This window comes from Enhydra lutris, unplaced genomic scaffold (genome assembly GCF_002288905.1).
Source record: "Enhydra lutris kenyoni isolate GAN:26980312 unplaced genomic scaffold, ASM228890v2 scaffoldscaffold38, whole genome shotgun sequence".
NCBI classification, from domain to species: Eukaryota; Metazoa; Chordata; class Mammalia; order Carnivora; family Mustelidae; genus Enhydra; species Enhydra lutris.
Window position 1 is genome coordinate 3,015,008 of NW_019154122.1, and position 16,551 is coordinate 3,031,558.

The following is a 16,551-nucleotide window of genomic DNA, read 5'->3' on the forward strand; positions in this document are numbered from 1 at the left end:
CCTCACTGAGCAAGGAGCCCGACGTGGGGCTTGATTCTAGGACCCCAGAATCATGATCTGAGCCAAAGGCAGGTGCTTAACTGACGGAGCCACCCACGTGCCCACTCTTCCGTTTACTTTGGTTTTAATTTGCTTTTCGTTTTCTGTTTGCTGAGGATGGAAGCTTAGCTTATTGCTTGTAGATCTTTTTTCTTTCCTGATATATGTATGCCTCTAAACATTGCTTTTGGTATACCCCACAAATCTTGATAAAAGTTGTATTTTCGGGGCGCCTGGGTGTCTCAGTGGGTTGAGCCGCTGCTTTCGGTTCAGGTCATGATCTCAGGGTCCCGGGATCGAGCCCCACATTGGGCTCTCTGCTCAGCAGGGAGACTGCTTCTCCCTCTCTCTCTGCCTGCCTCTCTGCCCATTTGCGATCTATCAAATAAATAAATAAAATTAAAAAAAAAAAGTTGTATTTTCGTCCAGTTCAAAATATTTAAAATTTCTCAAGATTTCTTCTTTGACCCATGTATTATTTAGAAATGTATTGTTTAATCTGCAAATATTTGGGTATTTTTCAGCTGTCTTTCTGGTACTGATTTCTAGTTTAATCCCACTGTAGTCTGATAGTACACAGGATATCATTTCTGTTCTGTTCAAGTTGTTAATTGTGTTTTATGGCCCAGAATGTGATCTCTCTTGGTGAATGTTCCATCTGAACTTGAGAATGTGTACTCTGCTGTTGTTGGAGGAAATAGTCTACACACGTGTATCATGTCCAGTTGATTGGTGGTGTTGACTTCAGCTCTGTCCCTGCTGATCTTCTGCCTGTCGGGTCTGTCCATTTCTGACAGGGAGTGCCGAAGGCTCCCGCTGTAGTAGTGGATTCATCTGTTTCTCTTTGCAATTCTGTAAGTTCATGCCTCACCTATTTTGATGCTCCATTGTTAGGTGCATATACGTTAAGGATTGTTATGGCTTCTTGGAAAATTTAGGCTCCTTTATCATGATGTTTTTACCCCTGATAAATTCACTTGCGCTAAAATCTGCTGTCTGAAATTAACAAAGCTACTCCAGCTTCCTTTGGATTAGTTAGCATGGCAGATCCTTCTCCATCCCTTTACTTTTAATCATTAATCAATTACAATCAATACTTTAAGCATGATTTTTTTAAAAAAGATTAGTTTATTTTAGAGACCCTGAGATTATGAACTGAGCTGAAATCAAGAGTCACATCCATGCTTAACCTACTGAGCAACCCAGCAGCCCCTAGTCATTATGTATCTTTATTAAAATTTTAAGTGGATAAGCACTGAGTAGGACATAGTATTGTCGAATCACTGTATCATACATTTGAAACTAATATAATGCTGTACACTAATTATACTGGAATTAAAAGAAATTATTGGGGCACCTGGGTGGCTCAGTTGGTGGAGTGCATGACTATTGTTGATCTTGGGGTTGTGAGTTAGAGTCCCACCTTAGGTGCTGAGATTACTTAAAGATAAAATCTTTAAAAAAAATTTAAAGTAGGTTTTTGTAAATGTATAGTTGGGTCCTGATTTTTTTTATCTACTCTGACCAATTCTTTTTTTTTTTTTTTTTTTTTAAGATTTTTTTATTTGTTTGACAGAGATCACAAGTAGGCAGAGAAGTAGGCAGCGAGAGAGAAGGAAACAGGTTCCCTGGCGAGCAGAGAGCCCGACGTGGGGCTCGATCCCAGGACCCTTTTATAATTGGTATATTTTGACTGTTGATGTTTAAAGTGATTATATGCTCTTTGTTTTTGTTCCTTTTTGTCTTTTTTCCTGCCTTTTGTGGCTTTAGTTGAGCATTTTTATGGATCCAGTTTCTGTCCTTAGCATATCAATTAAACATTTTTTTTTAAGTGTTTGACCTTCAGTTTGCAATGTGCATTTATAAGTAGTACAAGTATCTTATAATTATTTCTACTTCGTCTTGGGTCCCTTTCACTGCCTTATTAATTTTATTTATACATAAGCTGTGACCATTGAATACATTGTTGCTGTTTATTTTAAAATATTTTATTTATTTATGAGAGAGACAGAAAAAGAGCACACAAGCAGGGGGAACAGCAGAGGTAGAGGGAGAAGCAGGGAGCCCCATGTGGGGCTTGATCCTAGGACCCTGGGATCATGACCTAAGCTGAAGGCAGATGCTTAACCGACTGAGCAAACCAGGTGCCCTCATGGTTGCTCTTATTTTCTACAAACTGTTACCTGTTAGATCAATTAAGAGTAAGAAAAATTAAAAGTGCTATTTTACTTTCACTTTAATGTTCTTCCTTTCTTTATGTGATCTCAATTTTTAATTTAACTGAAGAATGCTTTTAACATTTCTGGCAAGGCAGGTCTACAGGCAGCAGATCTCAATTTTTATTTGTGTGAGGTCTTTATTTTTTTCTTCATCTTTGAAGCGGTATACAAATTTTTTTCCACATTTGTAGGGTACAGAATTGTAGATTGGTGGTGTTATTTTCCTCTCTCAACATTGTATTTCACTCCACTCTCTTCTGGCTTCCATGACTTCTGAGAAGTCAGATGTAATGCTAGTCTTTGTTCCTCTATAGATAAGGTGGTTTTTCCCCCTTGGCTTCTTTCAGGATTTTTCCTTTGTCTTTGATATTATGCATTGTGAATTTGCTATGTCTAGGTGTTGATTTTTGTTTTTCTTTTTGACATTTATTCTGCTTGGTGTTACTTGGAAATTCTCAGTCATTACTGCCTCAAATTTTTTCTTCTTCCCATTAAATGTTATAAATTTTGTAGTTGTCCTACACTTACTGGATGTTCTGTTTTTTGTTGTTGTTTTTTTAAGTAATTTTTCTCTTTACTTTACAGGTTTGGAAGTTTCTATTGACATACCCTCAAGCCTAGAGGTTCTTTACCCAGCTCTGTTAGTGTACTAATGAGATAATCAAAGGCATTCTTCATTTGTTACAGTGTTTTTGATTTCTAGTATTTTTTTTTGATTCCTAGAATTTCCATTTCTGTTCTTGTATGAGGTCTACTTTTTCCATTAGAGCCCTTGGTGTATTAATCATTGTTTTAAATTTTTGGTAATTCCAAAATCTCTGCCATATCTGAGTCTGGTTCTCATGCTTGCTGTGTTTCTTCAAACCGTGTCTTTTGCCGTTTAGTATGCCTTGTAATTTTTTGACGAAAGCAGGACATGATGTCCTGGATAAACACGACTGAGGTAAGTAGGCCTTTACTGATGGTCCTCTCCCCTTCTCCCCTCAAACTCTCATGCCCCATAGGTGGTACAGGATAGCTAGAGGGAGCCAGAGTTGAGTATTTCTGGAGTTGGGTATTTCCTTTTGCCCAGGCTCTGGTTTCAAAATGCTTGTTTTAATCCTCCCCTGCTGGGTGCACGAGGGAGTTTCCTCTCATCCTCACTGAGAGAGCCTTGTACGGCTTCTGGAGGTAAAGCTCATAAAGTGGGCTGTGCTGCATTCCCCTCAAGACTGAGACTCCGTCTTGCTCTTAGCTCGCGGAACTGTCCTCACTGAGCTTCCAGCAAGTTGTCAGTTGTAGTTCAGGTTTGCCAGCTCTCGTGCCAGTTCCCGGGGGCACTCGTGAATTTCTGTTGTGTTAAATTATGACTCCCTGCGTCTACTTGTCTGAGTTTTGGATCAGTGGTTTTTGTGACCTCATTTCTCTCATGGATCTAAGAAGAGTTGTGAATTTTCAGTCTGTTCCGCTTTTTATATGTTAAGACACAGTGATGACTTCCTTACATGCTGGGCTAGAAACTGGAGGTCTGCCCTACCTTCTCTATGCTTTTTACTGCCTTAAGATGGTTTTTTTTTTTTATTGTGGCAAAAATGCATAACATAAAATCTATCATATTCACCATTTACAATTCAGTAGTGTTAAGTATGTATTCACATTGTGGTACAGACCAATCTCCGGAACATTTTTTTTTTTTTTTTTTTTTTCCCCTCCGGAACATTTTTTATCTTGCATGACTGAAATTCCATACTCGTTAAATAACAGTCCCATTTCCACCTCCCCCAGCCTATGGCAATTACCATTCTGCTGTGTTTATGTGAACTGGAATATTCTAGGTACGTCATGAGTGAAATCATACAGTATTTGTCTTTTGTGATTGAATTGTTTCACTTAGCACAGTGTCCTCAGGCTTGATCCGGGTTGTACCAGGTGACAGAATCGCCTTTTTTAAGACGAATATTTCACCGTAGCATATGCTACATTTTGTGTTTCCATCCATCCTCTGATGGACACTTTGGGTTGCTTCCACTTCTTTGCCATTGTAAATAGTGCTTTCATGAACACAGGCATTCAGATATCTCTTGAAGATCCTGTTTTGAGTTTTTTTGTACTTCTACCCAGAAGTGAAATTGCTGGGTCATATGGCAATTCTTTTTTTAATCTTTTGAGGAGCTGCCATGCTGTTTTCCAAGGAGTTTTACCATTTTATTTTTGCACCAACAGTGTACAAGGATTCCAGTTTCTCCATATTCTCACCAACACTGGTTTTTGGGATAGTAGCTGTCCTGATGGGTATGAAGTGATCTCCCATTGTGATTTTGATTTGCATTTCCTTCATGTCAGTGAGGTTGAGTATTTTTTCATATGCTTGTAGGCCATATTATCTTTGGAGCAATGTCTTTTCAAGTCCTTTGCCCATCTTTAAATCACGTTACTTGTTTTTTGTTAAGTTGTCGGAGTTCTTTATATATATTCTGCTTACTAATGCCTTATCAGGCATATGATTAATAGTTACTCTTAACAAGTTCTAAATTTAGTTATAATTACTCTGTCCTCTTCCCTCAAACTACAACTTTTTAAGAACACTTGAATCCTGATTTCTTTCTTTATGACTTACATGTTATTACCTGGCATTTTAGTTCAGTTCCACTTTGGTTTTATCCTGCCCTACCCCCTCCTATCCCCAGTTAATTTTTGTTTACTGTTTAACTGAACCAGTGCTTGTGTGGGTTAATTTCTTTGCTTTCCTGGAGCGCCTGGGTGGCTCATTTGGTTAAGTGTCTGTCTTCAGCCCAGGTCACGATCTCAGGGTCCTGGGATCCAGCCCTGGGTCGGACTCCCTGCTCAGCGGGGAGTCTGCTTCTTCCCCTCTGACTCCCCCCACCCCCCACTGCTCACTCTCATGTGCTGTCTCTCTCAAATAAAATCTTTAAAGATTTTATTTATTTATTTGACAGAAATCACAAGTAGGCAGAGCGAGGGAGAAGCAGGCTCCCTGCTGAGCAGAGAGCCCGATGCGGGGCTCGATCCCAGGACCCTGAGATCATGACCTGAGCCGAAGGCAGAGGCTTAACCCTCTGAGCCACCCAGGCGCCCCTCTCAAATAAAATCTTAAAAAAAAAAAAAAACTCTTGGCTTTCCATTCCTTCTTGCATATCATGCCTGCCTTAAGTGATCAATTTCTATATTCACTTTTTTTTTTTTAGATTTTTTTTTGAGAGGACATGTCCAAGAGCAGGGGCAGGGGCTGAGAGAGAGGGAGAAGCAGACTCCCCGTTTGAGCATGGCACCCATAGTGGGGCTTGATCCCACGACCTGAGCCAAAATAAAGAGTCCGACATGACACTTAATTGACTGAGCCGCCCACGTGCCCCAGTTTCTATACTCTGAAGTACATCCATAAATAGCTTTTTCAGTGAAGGTCTATTAATAATAAACACTTAGGTTTTTATTTTCCTTGTTTTTTTTTTTTTTTTGTTCTGAAAGGGTTTCTAATTGTATCTTCTTTCATACTTTCCCTGGGTATTTTCTTCTAGGTTACGATTATTTTCCTTTTTGTTACTTCTCTTCTCTTGGTGGTATCCTGCTGTATCCTTACTTACGTGTCTAGGTGCAGATTTAACTTTACTACCCTGCTTGGTTGGAACTTTACTTCTTAAATGTAAGGCTTCCTTTCTTTCTTTTTTTTTTTTTTTTTTTTTTAAAGATTTTATTTATTTATTTGACAGACAGAAATCACAAGTAGGCAGAGAGGCAGGCAAAGATGAGGGGGGGAGGCAGGCTCCCCGCTGAACAGAGAACCCGACGTGGGGCTCGATCCCAGGACCCTGAGACCATGACCCGAGCTGAAGGCAGAGGCTTTAACCCACTGAGCCACCCAGGCACCCGGCTTCCTATCTTTCATCAACTCTTGAAAATACTGGTAGTTCTTCAAATATTACATCACCTTCATTCTCTCTATTCCTTCCTTTTGGGTCGCACATTAAAAACTTCCTCATTTTTAGACATCTTTATTTTATTCCCCACCTATTAACCTTTCTTTCTTGTCTTTCCTTCCTTTCTTCTTCAAGTAGGCTTAATGCCCAGCATGGAGCCGAATAGAGGGCTTGATGGAGCCGAATAGAGGGCTTGAACTCATGAAGCTGAGATCAAGACCTGAGCTGAAATCAAGAGTCAGGTGCTTAACCAACTGAGCCACCCAGGTTCCACATGAGACTTTCTTTCACAAAATCTTTTCAAGTTTATGCTGCCCTTTGTAATCTTGTATCTCTTCTCAACCACTGTACTCTCTTGATTTGCATTGAATTTGCCATGTTTCTTTCCATTTCTAGTGATTCTTTTTGGTTAATTTTAAAATCATCTGATCTTAGTTAATGCCATCTCTTTCTAATCTGGTTTGGATTCCTTCTTTTTTTTTTTTTTTCTTCTTTTTACTGTAAACACTGGGATGTGCTTAATTTAGGGTCTCTATCTTACGAACTTTTGTTCTTATTAGTATAAATATATACCAACAATGTTCAGTCATAGTAAAAGAGCGGTCCTTATGGTTTTTTGTGGGTTTTTTAAAGATTTTTATTTGAGAGAAAGCACTAGAGAGAGAGAGAGAGAGAGCATAAGTGGGGTGCAGAGAGAGAGGGAGAAGCAGGCTCCTCACTGAGCAGGGAGTGTGATGCTGGGCTTGATCCCAGGACCCAGAGTCCCTGGGATCATGACCTGAGCCAAAGGCAGATGCTTAACTGACTGAGCCACCCAGGTGCCCGTCCTTGTAATTTAGACTTGTAAACCCAGGGTTCAGCAGGACTTTATCTGTGGAACTCTTGTGCGACCTGGGTAGAGAGTGTATCTCTCCAGAGTATTTCTGTTTACCTCGGTAGGTTTCCCAGGGATTTTACCAGGCTGAGACCATTTTAGGTCAGATTGTCAGCGAGGACAAGTTGACTCCAGACCGCTCAAGGCAGTCTAAATTTGAACTCAGAACTCAAGTGAAGGCACGCCCCAAATTATAAATTCTCTAGGGATACAACCCTTTCTTTCTCCCCTCCCAGAGCCTAGGTCCTATTATCTCCCTAATGTCAGTGAGGTGATTTTCTTTTTCACTGATCTATTTTTTCTTTTTTAAGATTTTATTTATTTGACAGAGAGATCACAAGTAGGCAGAGAGGCAGGCAGAGAGAGAGGGGGAAGCAGGCTCCCTGCTGAGCAGAGAGCCCGATGCGGGGCTTGATCTCTGAGATCATGACCCGAGCCGAAGGCAGAGGCTTAACCCACTGAGCCTCCCAGGCGCCCCATTCACTAATCTATTTGTTCCCTGAAGCTGTCATAGTTCTTGATAATCTTACGATTATTTACTGCTTTATTACCAAGAGGTTTCTACACATTATCTCGGAACAGTAATGGGGAGAGATATGGTAAGGATCATTATGCCCATTTTACAACTCAGTAAAACTGAAGCTGTTCACTTAGTGATTTGCAGAAACGTAAGGACAGTCCTGGGATTATGTAGGTGGCACACGGTAAAGATGAGAAATAAGGCATCCCTCTGTATCTTTGCCATGCGGCCACAGGTAACATTCTTCATTAGGATTAAACTAGATAATCACCTCAGAATTAGTCGTTCCTGCAGGATTATTAAAATTCATTCAACACATTTGAGCACCTGCTATGTTCTAGGTACAAGAATTAAAACAACGGGGGGCTGAAGTACAGATGTTCGATCTGCTGCCTGACATGCTTTCTGCTTTTCCTTCTGTAGACTGATAATGGTCTTCAGCTGCCAAAGAAGGCTGTGGACACCAAGAGAAAGGTAACCATTTCTCGTCCCCTCGAGTGGAACTGGATGCCTCTCGGAGCGCGCAGCAGCTGGCGGCAGGCATGGCTGAACTTACAAGCTACAAGGATACCGCCTCCAGCCGCCACCTGCGGTTTAAGTTACAGAGTCTAAGCCGCCGTCTCGATGAGCTGGAGGAAGCCACAAAAAACCTCCAGAAAGCAGAGGATGAGCTCCTGGACCTCCAGGACAAGGTGATTCAGGCGGAAGGCAGCAACTCCAGCATGCTGGCGGAGATCGAAGTGCTGCGCCAGCGAGTGCTGAGAATCGAGGGCAAAGATGAGGAAATCAAGAGAGCGGAGGACCTGTGTCGGCTGATGAGGGAGAAGCTGGAAGAGGAAGAAAACCTCACCCGGGGGCTGAAGTCTGAGATCGAGCGGCTTCAGAAACGAATGGCCGAGCTGGAGAAGCTGGAGGAGGCCTTCGGCAGGAGCAAGAACGACTGCACCCAGCTCTGTCTGAGTCTGAATGAGGAGAGGAACCTGACCAAGAAGATCTCCTCCGAGCTGGAAATGCTCAGGGTCAAAGTGAAAGAACTGGAATGTTCCGAGGACCGCCTGGATAAAACGGAGCAGAGTTTAGTGTCAGAGTTAGAAAAGCTGAAGTCATTGACTCTGAGCTTTGTGAGTGAGAGAAAATACTTGAATGAAAAGGAGAAAGAAAACGAGAAGCTGATCAGAGAGCTCACCCAGAAACTGGAGCAGAACAAAAAAATGAACCGAGATTATACCAGGAACGCTTCTAATCTCCTGGAAAGGAACGACCTGCGGATTGAGGACGGGATCTGCTCCACGCTGCCGTGCAAAGAATCAAGGAGGAAGGGCGCTCTGGACTATCTAAAGCAGGTAGAGAACGAAACCAGAAACAAATCCGAAAACGAGAAGAACCGAAATCAGGAAGACAACAAAGTGAAAGACCTTAACCAAGAGATTGAGAAACTTAAGACACAGATCAAACATTTTGAATTTTTGGAAGAAGAGCTTAAGAAAATGAGGGCCAAAAATAATGATCTTCAGGATAATTACCTAAGTGAACAAAATAAGAACAAACTCTTGGCCAGCCAGCTGGAGGAGATAAAGCTACAAATCAAGAAACAGAAAGAGTTAGAGAACGGGGAGGTGGAAGGGGACGAGGCTTTCCTGTCCGGCAAAGGCAGGCACGAGAGGACTAAGTTGAGAGGCCACGGGACTGAGGCACCTGTGTCCAAGCACACGGCCCGGGAACTGTCCCCTCAGCACAAGCGGGAGAGGCATCGCAACAGGGAGTTTGCTCTCAACGACAACTATTCTCTGGGCAACAGGCAGGTCTCCTCTCCTAGTTTCACCAACAGGAGGGCCGCCAAAGCTTCCAACGCGGGGGTGGCTGCGGACAGTGGGACTCAGGAGACGAGGAGGACAGAAGAGCGATACGCGTCGGGCTCTTCTCAGAGTGAAGGCAGGAAGGCCAGGGAGCAGCCGTCAGTGCTGAGCCGCTACCCGCCCGCGGCGCAGGAGCACAGCAAGGTTTGGAAGGGCGCTCCCAAGCCAGGAGCGGAGAGTGGGTTGAAGGGAAAAGTGGAGAAGACAACACGAACGTTTAGTGACAATACCACCCATGGGTCTGTTCCCAGTGACGTACCGGGTAGAGGTGACAAGGCTTCTGACACCTCCATGGAGGCCCCCTTTGGCAAGAGGGGGCAGGTACCCGGCAACGGAAGTCCGTTAAATCAGGCTGCAGACTGCGGCAGTCCTAAGGGGATTGGATCCCTGGCCTCGTCTCGGAGATCTTCCTCAGAAGGGCTCTGCAAGGGCAAAAAGGCTGCCGGTGGCCCAGAGGCTGATAGCAGTTCCCCAAATTCTAAGCCTCCGCTCTTATCAAAATATCCCTATAGCTCCAGAAGCCAAGAGAACATCCTTCAGAGCTTTTCAACCCCAAATAAAGAAGGCATCGATCAACCCGTAGCCGTTGTGATGGAAGACAGCAGTCAGCACGAGGCCCTGAGGTGCCGAGTCATCAAATCCGGTGGCAGAGAGAAGGCGGACTCCGATGATGATGGGGATGCGGCCTCTCTGGTTACTGCCAAGTTGGTAAACACAACCATCACTCCGGAGCCGGAGCCCAAACACCAGCCCAGCTCGAGGGAAAAAGCCAAATCGCGAGGAGGACTTAGAACCTCCCTGTTTGAGAATGATAAAGATGTCGGGACAGAAAATGAATCTGGGAAGGCTGTCAGAGCCTCCACCAATGCCGTCGAGTTCCCAGATGCCAACGGTGCTGGGGTCAAAAGCCAACGGCCCTTCAGCCCCAGAGAGGCCTTGCGGTCCAGAGCCATCATCAAACCCGTCATCATTGATAAGGACGTGAAAAAAATTATGGGAGGATCTGGAACCGAGGCTGCCACGGAGAAGCAGAAATCCACCTCCAAACCAGGCCCCAACAAGGTGACGAGCAGCATCACTATTTATCCCTCTGACAGCAGCAGCCCTCGATCCAGCCCGGGCGAGGCCCCCCGGGAGAGGCACACGTCCACCAGCAACATCCAGGTTGGGCCGGCAGAGCTCACGGCGGTCAGCAACCACGTCAGCTCCCCCTTCGAGCTCTCCATTCACAAACATGACATCGCCCTGCAGTTCACGGAAGCTGAAAGGACGGCAGATGGGCCCCCGAAGAACAGGCCGGAAACCGTGGTGTCTCGGAGCAGCATTATAATCAAGCCGTCGGATCCCTCGGAGAGAAACAGCCACACACCCCCAGCGGAGACAATCAGGTGGAAAAGCCATAGCGCCCCTTCCGAAGTGGGCTCTGCGGACGCCAGACACGTCACGGTGCGCAACGCCTGGAAGAGCAGGCGGGACTTGAACTCCTCAGAGGACCCCCCAGCCCGAGTAGGGAGAAACGTGGAAGCTGCCAATGCCTACACCCAGAGGGCCGCCACGGACTGCTCGGACCTCGGACAGCCCAGGTCATACGTCTGTGAGCCGGGCACTCAAAGGGCAGGAAGTTCAGGGGACGCCCCCGAGCTCGCCTCCAGAAGGACCCAGAGTAGCCTCACCGTGTCCGAGGTACTCAGTCGTCGGAATCGGGTGGGAAATGCTGCCGCCGGGGCAGCCTGGAACCACGCGGCAGGCACGGTGAGCCCCCGCTTTCCCCCTCCCTGCCCTCCTTGCACTTTCCTTTTCTCTGGCCAATGTGACTCAGGATTATGGGGCTGGGAAGTACCGGGGAGAGCTGGGTTGCTCAGAGAACTGCTGAGAATCGGGTGGGTTTGTCCTTGAAGAAGGAGGAAGTACGTTGAAGGTGGTATTTCGGCACGGAGCAGCTTGAGTCTCCCAAACCCTTTTCCCAGTTTGTGTCTTCTGTATATGAAGGCCACACAAGAGGAAGAGATCTGGCCTCCATCCCCTGGGTTTGCCAGAGTAGCCAAAGGAACTCCCCTTAAAGCCCCACAAAGCAGCACCTCGAAGCCCAGGAAGCCGCAGCCAGAGAGGAGAGCCGGGGAGAGGGTCTCCCCAACGGAGCTCGGCCGGCTGCTGGCACGCGGGTTGAGAGCGAGGGCTTTTCCTGGGCCCCGCTGACACGCGTTGTGCCCACGGGTCACTCTCTTTTGCCCCAGACACTCGTCTAAGTCATCGTATCCTCCGTCTTGAGGGCAGGGCTGGTACAGTAGGCTCATTCCAGGAGCGAGAAATCACAACCGCCTCCTCATGTGAGGGTCGGAGCGTCAGGGCAGTGAAGGGGTGGCCTCTGCGAGTGTCTTGATGCGGAGCCTGCGAGGATGCAGGACGTTTTGGACGCAGATGTTGTTTCCTTTTTAGAAGGCACGTGATGGTGCGTTAACTCGAAATGCCCTGTAACTCCTCACAGGGCACTCAGCGTCTGACAGCGCACGTCCACACCGTCTCAGTCTCTCCAAGAGCTCTGTGGGCAGGTATTGGCCCCATTTTTTAGATCTAGAAATGGAGGGTCAGAGACCCAAAGTGCCTTACCTAAGGCCGCCTGAGTGAATTACTGGAAGAGCTAAGATGTGAATCGAAGATTCCTGTTTCTGAATCACGCACTTTCTACCCTGCCAACTTGAAACTTGCTCACTCATACTTGAGTTCTTCGATCTGCATTTGCTCGAAGGACCAATGAGAACATTGAAAAGGCAGAATTTTTGGTACAAGAAGAGTGAAAGGGGCGGGTGGGGGGGGAGTGTGTTTAGGTCCCCGAAGCTTTGGATATCTGAGAGAGGATGAGGACCTGAAAGGGAAGGGCTCTGGCTTTTTGGTAGTTTGTGGGTGGGAAGTAGGAGGAGCCTGACCTGGCTTCCTTTCCAGTGTACTTCCTTGCTCCCCAAGCTGGGACTTGGCTCACCCCCAGCAGCACGCAGCCTGCACATGCAGAGCGCAAGGCGTGCCGGGCCCCTGCTTCTGGGGCTGGCCCCGTGCCCCCATCCCAGACCCTGTCCTACCCTACAAGCCCCAGCAGCCCGGGGGGAGGGGTGTGGGTTCCCCTCGTTTCCAAGGAATGTTTAAATTGGCCCGTCCCGTGGTCTGTCTACACTCTGCCGGGCTGGAGAGGATCCCTGGGGAAGGGAATGAGCATGTCTTGTCACTTGCTGTTGTCCTCCACAGCTCACTTCTGTCCTTTTTGGCACAGGAGGACGGGGACGACTGCACACCCGGTTTCCACAGGCGACCGCACAACCCCCTGGAGCGGTGTGAGCTGCCTGCGAAGCCGGGGCTGTCAGAATCAGGGCGAGCCCGGGCCGAGGAGCGGTTACGGCCAGCCCGGCCCTGCGCCGAGGACAACTGAGCCGGCTGGGTGAGGTCTGCTGTCCCCTGGGCTCCCGCTTCTCCACCCTCCTGCCTTCCTGCCCTCCGAAGGATGCGAGGCCCGTTAACCCGGCTGGACGCCAGGCCTTGGCTGGGAGACGACGGCAGGCCTGGCTGTGGCTCAGGTCGTTCTGCCAGCTGGCCAGAGGGCTCCGAAACTACAAGCTGGACCTAAGTCACGCAGGCCCAGCCTTCCCCGATGCATGAGTCCTCTCTCCTCGTCCCTGTCCCCAGGTCGCGTAGGTCCCGCTGGCCCCCAGACGGGGAAAGCTATAGAAAGCCCTCGTATCCTCACCACACAACAGCAGCCGAAGGCCCTTCCCTGCTCCTCGGTGGGGCAGGGGGCGCCCCTTCAGCGTGGCTAGTTTCTTAGTCTCCTCACTGCACCCCGTTCACTCCTTGTCTGCTCTCGGGGCCCGAGTACCCGCTGAGACTCCACAGCCGTCGGCTCCATGGGGCGGGGGGACACCCGCTCCTCTCCCCTTTGGCGTTCCTCAGACTTGGACAGCAGAAGAGGCCTGTGCTGCCTCTAAGGGACTGTGGGAGCACCCTTCAGGCTGACGCTTCTCGGACGCGGCCCCCCGGGGCGGAACACACGGGTACCACCTATCGGAATGATGTCATCCCTCCCCCTCCCCTGGCTCTCTGCTCACCTTCCAAAGGCACCTGGAAGCGCACAAGCCTCACGCATCTCCTTTCCTGGGCACCAATAATGCTGCTGGCACTGCCCGCCCCTCTCCCTCGGCTGGAGACTTCAGGCCAACTCCGTCATTTCCACCCTTCAGAATATTCCGGAACTAAACTGGGCCTGACCCAGTGTACTCTGCCTTCTAGAAGTGCCCAGCAAGGGGGAAAGTGGGCAGGGAGAAGCGTCTCCCGTCACTCCACAAAGCAATATTTCCATGAGCGGCATGGACTCGTTCCTCTTCCTTCGCGCCCCGGGGAGGAGGTGTTGCACTTTACCAGGCTGAGGCGTTCCTGCAGAAGCGGGCCCTTGGCTTCTGCAAACTCGTTAGGACTTCACTGGAGGACAGGTCATACTAAATGCCTATCGAGGGCCCCAGGTTTGTACAGTGCAAAATGCAGCAAAGCTTTCAGGAAGCCACACAAATAAACAATTGACTAGTTTTCTTATACCAGTCATGGGGGGGGGGGGGCGCGGCAGTTACAAAGAACCATATATTCTTGGCACGGCTTTTTGTGTAACGCTCAGTTCGAAGAAGGGAGCCCTTTTCGGAGGCTGCTTGTAATGACGCAGACACTGTTCCTTCCTAGGGAAAGAGCATAGCTAGCAGTCAGGAAAGCGGAGTTTTCTTCATGGCTTTGTACTGTGTTGCTGTGTGACTTTGGGCAGTCACTGTCCTCTTGGGGCCTCAGTTTCCTTATCTGTAAAATGAATTCTCTGAAATGTTCTCTAAGGGTCCTAAGTCTGGCATTCTGAGATGATTCTGTTTACACTGTCCTGTGGGGCTCACTCTGCTTCTGGAAGGTAGATCCAGATGGGTTCAGGGAAGGTGTCTTCTCTCCTGCCATGTTTTCGTGGGCCTTGTTCTTTCCACGTTTTAGTATCATGCGGATGGACTCCGCGAAGCTCCACTGGCCTCGTTCTTCTGGTCTGTGAGCGGAGGTCTGGATCAGATGGGATCAGATGGCTTCTGTGCCCACGTGACTCCCAGCGCTCCCTGGCTTTCTGGACCCCCGTCGGCCATCTCGTGTTGCTGGCTTTGCGAGCATCTTCCCGGCCTGCACTCGGTGGGAACCAGCGCTCGTCACGCCCGTGTCTGCCATCAGACCTGGCGACCCTGGCGACGGCGCGGGGCACACCTAGCTTCCTTTCAGAAGCAGGAAAGTTGTGCACCGACTTCCGTTTTCTGGAGTTGCCAGCCGAAGGGCATTGCCGTGTAGCTTCTCTCTCCACTGTGCTGCCTCACACGCTCAGTTCAAGATGCTCTTTTCAGAACCTCTTCCTGCTGCTGCTCCTGGGTCACTGGCTAGAAACTAGCTTACCCGAGGTTGCAACCTCTCACCTGCAGCCTCCCAGCCGTTCCTCTTCACTGGCTGGCAACCTTGAGAGTCCGAAGGAGACGGACCTCTGCGGTGGTCAGCGGAGGTTACAGGAAACGAATTCTGCGGCCTCTCTCTGCTGGTGGAAACAAAAGGGTGCCAAGCCATGCCTACAGAGATGTCGCCAATAATTCTCATCTTTGGGCATTGGAGCCCTGGATTCTGGTGCTGTAGCTCCTGGTGCCAAAGTCTGGATCTTTCCACATTGCAGCAGCATCAGCACCTGCCACTCCCCCCAGAGTGCTCTGTGGAAGAGGGACAGCCGTGCTGCCCTCTTGCTGGGGGCTGCTGTCTTAAAAATCTGAGTGCAATAGGGTTTGATTGTAACGAGTATTTCAGGATAAATACTGTGTTTCCTTACTCTGCATACTTTCTAGAACCGTTATAAAATAGATTTTATTTTTAAGTGTCCTCAGCATTGCAGACGATACCATTTATAATAGCAAACGAAGGCTGGAGGCTCGGTTCCTCTGGGTTTCAAGTGGCTGGCAAGGCTGGCTCTCAAATTCCAAAGTTCAAAGGCCCCTTTCTGGAAAGCAACCTGTGTGTGACCATCTGGACCTCACGGTCAGGGGTCCTGGAGGAAACTTTCACCAAACAGGGGAGACCTAGTAAATTAAATAGCTGTCCGGTCAACCGAACATCCCTGCTGTCCCGACCCACAGGCCCACTCTCAGGACACGCCACCGCCGCAGCGCGCCTCTAACTGCAGCTCTCGCCGGCCGGCGGCTGGCTGCGGGAGGGGTCCCGGGGCGCCTGTGCTCAGAGCTGCGCGGTTGGAGAAAGTATGCGAGGTGGCTGGACGCCAGAGGCCGCGCTCTCACCACTCTGGCACTAAAACCACCCGAGGAAGCTGTAGGGGTGGCAGGCGAGGAAGCCATGGCTGTTTCTGCTTTAGCCTGACCGTGAGCCAGCGCGGGCTGAAGGGGATCTGCAGCGAGGCCCGCCACTCCGGCCTCGGTCACCGACAAGTCCGCACATAAATCCTCCCCCTCCTCTGTTGTCTAGGACCTGGGATCCTGGGGCAGCATTAGTGCTCTGTGTGTGGTGGGTCAGTGGCAAGTGCTACCCCTGCCCAGTAAGGAACAGGGACCCAGAGCCTCTGTGGATGTGGGATTTGTTGTTACTCTGACAGGAGTGCTTGGGAAGAGCTGCTTTTAGGGATTATCTTTTGACAACCCCCGGTGGGGCCCAGCGTTCTCCTCAAAGCCTCACAGCCAAGATCATAGGAAAGGGGCCCTATTTTCCTGCTGCTTCACAGCTCAGAACATGTACTGAAAGGAATGTATTTTTAAGAGAATAAAGTCTATTTTTTTGTATTTTAAAGATTGGGAGGGCTGGGAGAGTAGCCCTCACAGAACTGTTGATGCATCAGAGACCCCTCTGCTGGGGGGGCCTCCGTCTCTCAGTCCACGAGTCCCTCCGCTCGTTTCGGCAGGCGCTCTGGCCTCAGCCCTGCCCCTTGGAGTCTAGGTGCAGCAGCTTCTACATTCCTGCTCCAAGCCTGGGACCAAGGAGGCCGGACTCTGTTGCTGGAAACCAGGGCGAAGCCATGAGCAGGGACTCAGGGCGCCTTGGGTGCATGTGTATAGTGGAAGCTGCCTGTCTGCACGTATCCTCGGGCTCG

General features: G+C 48.7%; 1 protein-coding gene across 1 annotated transcript in view; it reads left to right on the plus strand.

Annotated features, from left to right (window-relative positions):
- LOC111154912 (leucine zipper protein 1) overlaps window positions 1–13,968 on the plus strand; it is a 29,403-nt gene extending 15,435 nt beyond the window's left edge. The window contains exons 2-3 of the mRNA XM_022514868.1: window positions 7,990–11,174; window positions 12,685–13,968. Coding sequence (XP_022370576.1) covers window positions 8,109–11,174; window positions 12,685–12,840 — 3,222 coding nt within the window. The 5' untranslated portion in view covers window positions 7,990–8,108 and the 3' untranslated portion in view covers window positions 12,841–13,968. The remainder of the gene's footprint in view (window positions 1–7,989; window positions 11,175–12,684) is intronic.
- The last annotated feature ends 2,583 nt before the right edge of the window (window positions 13,969–16,551 follow it).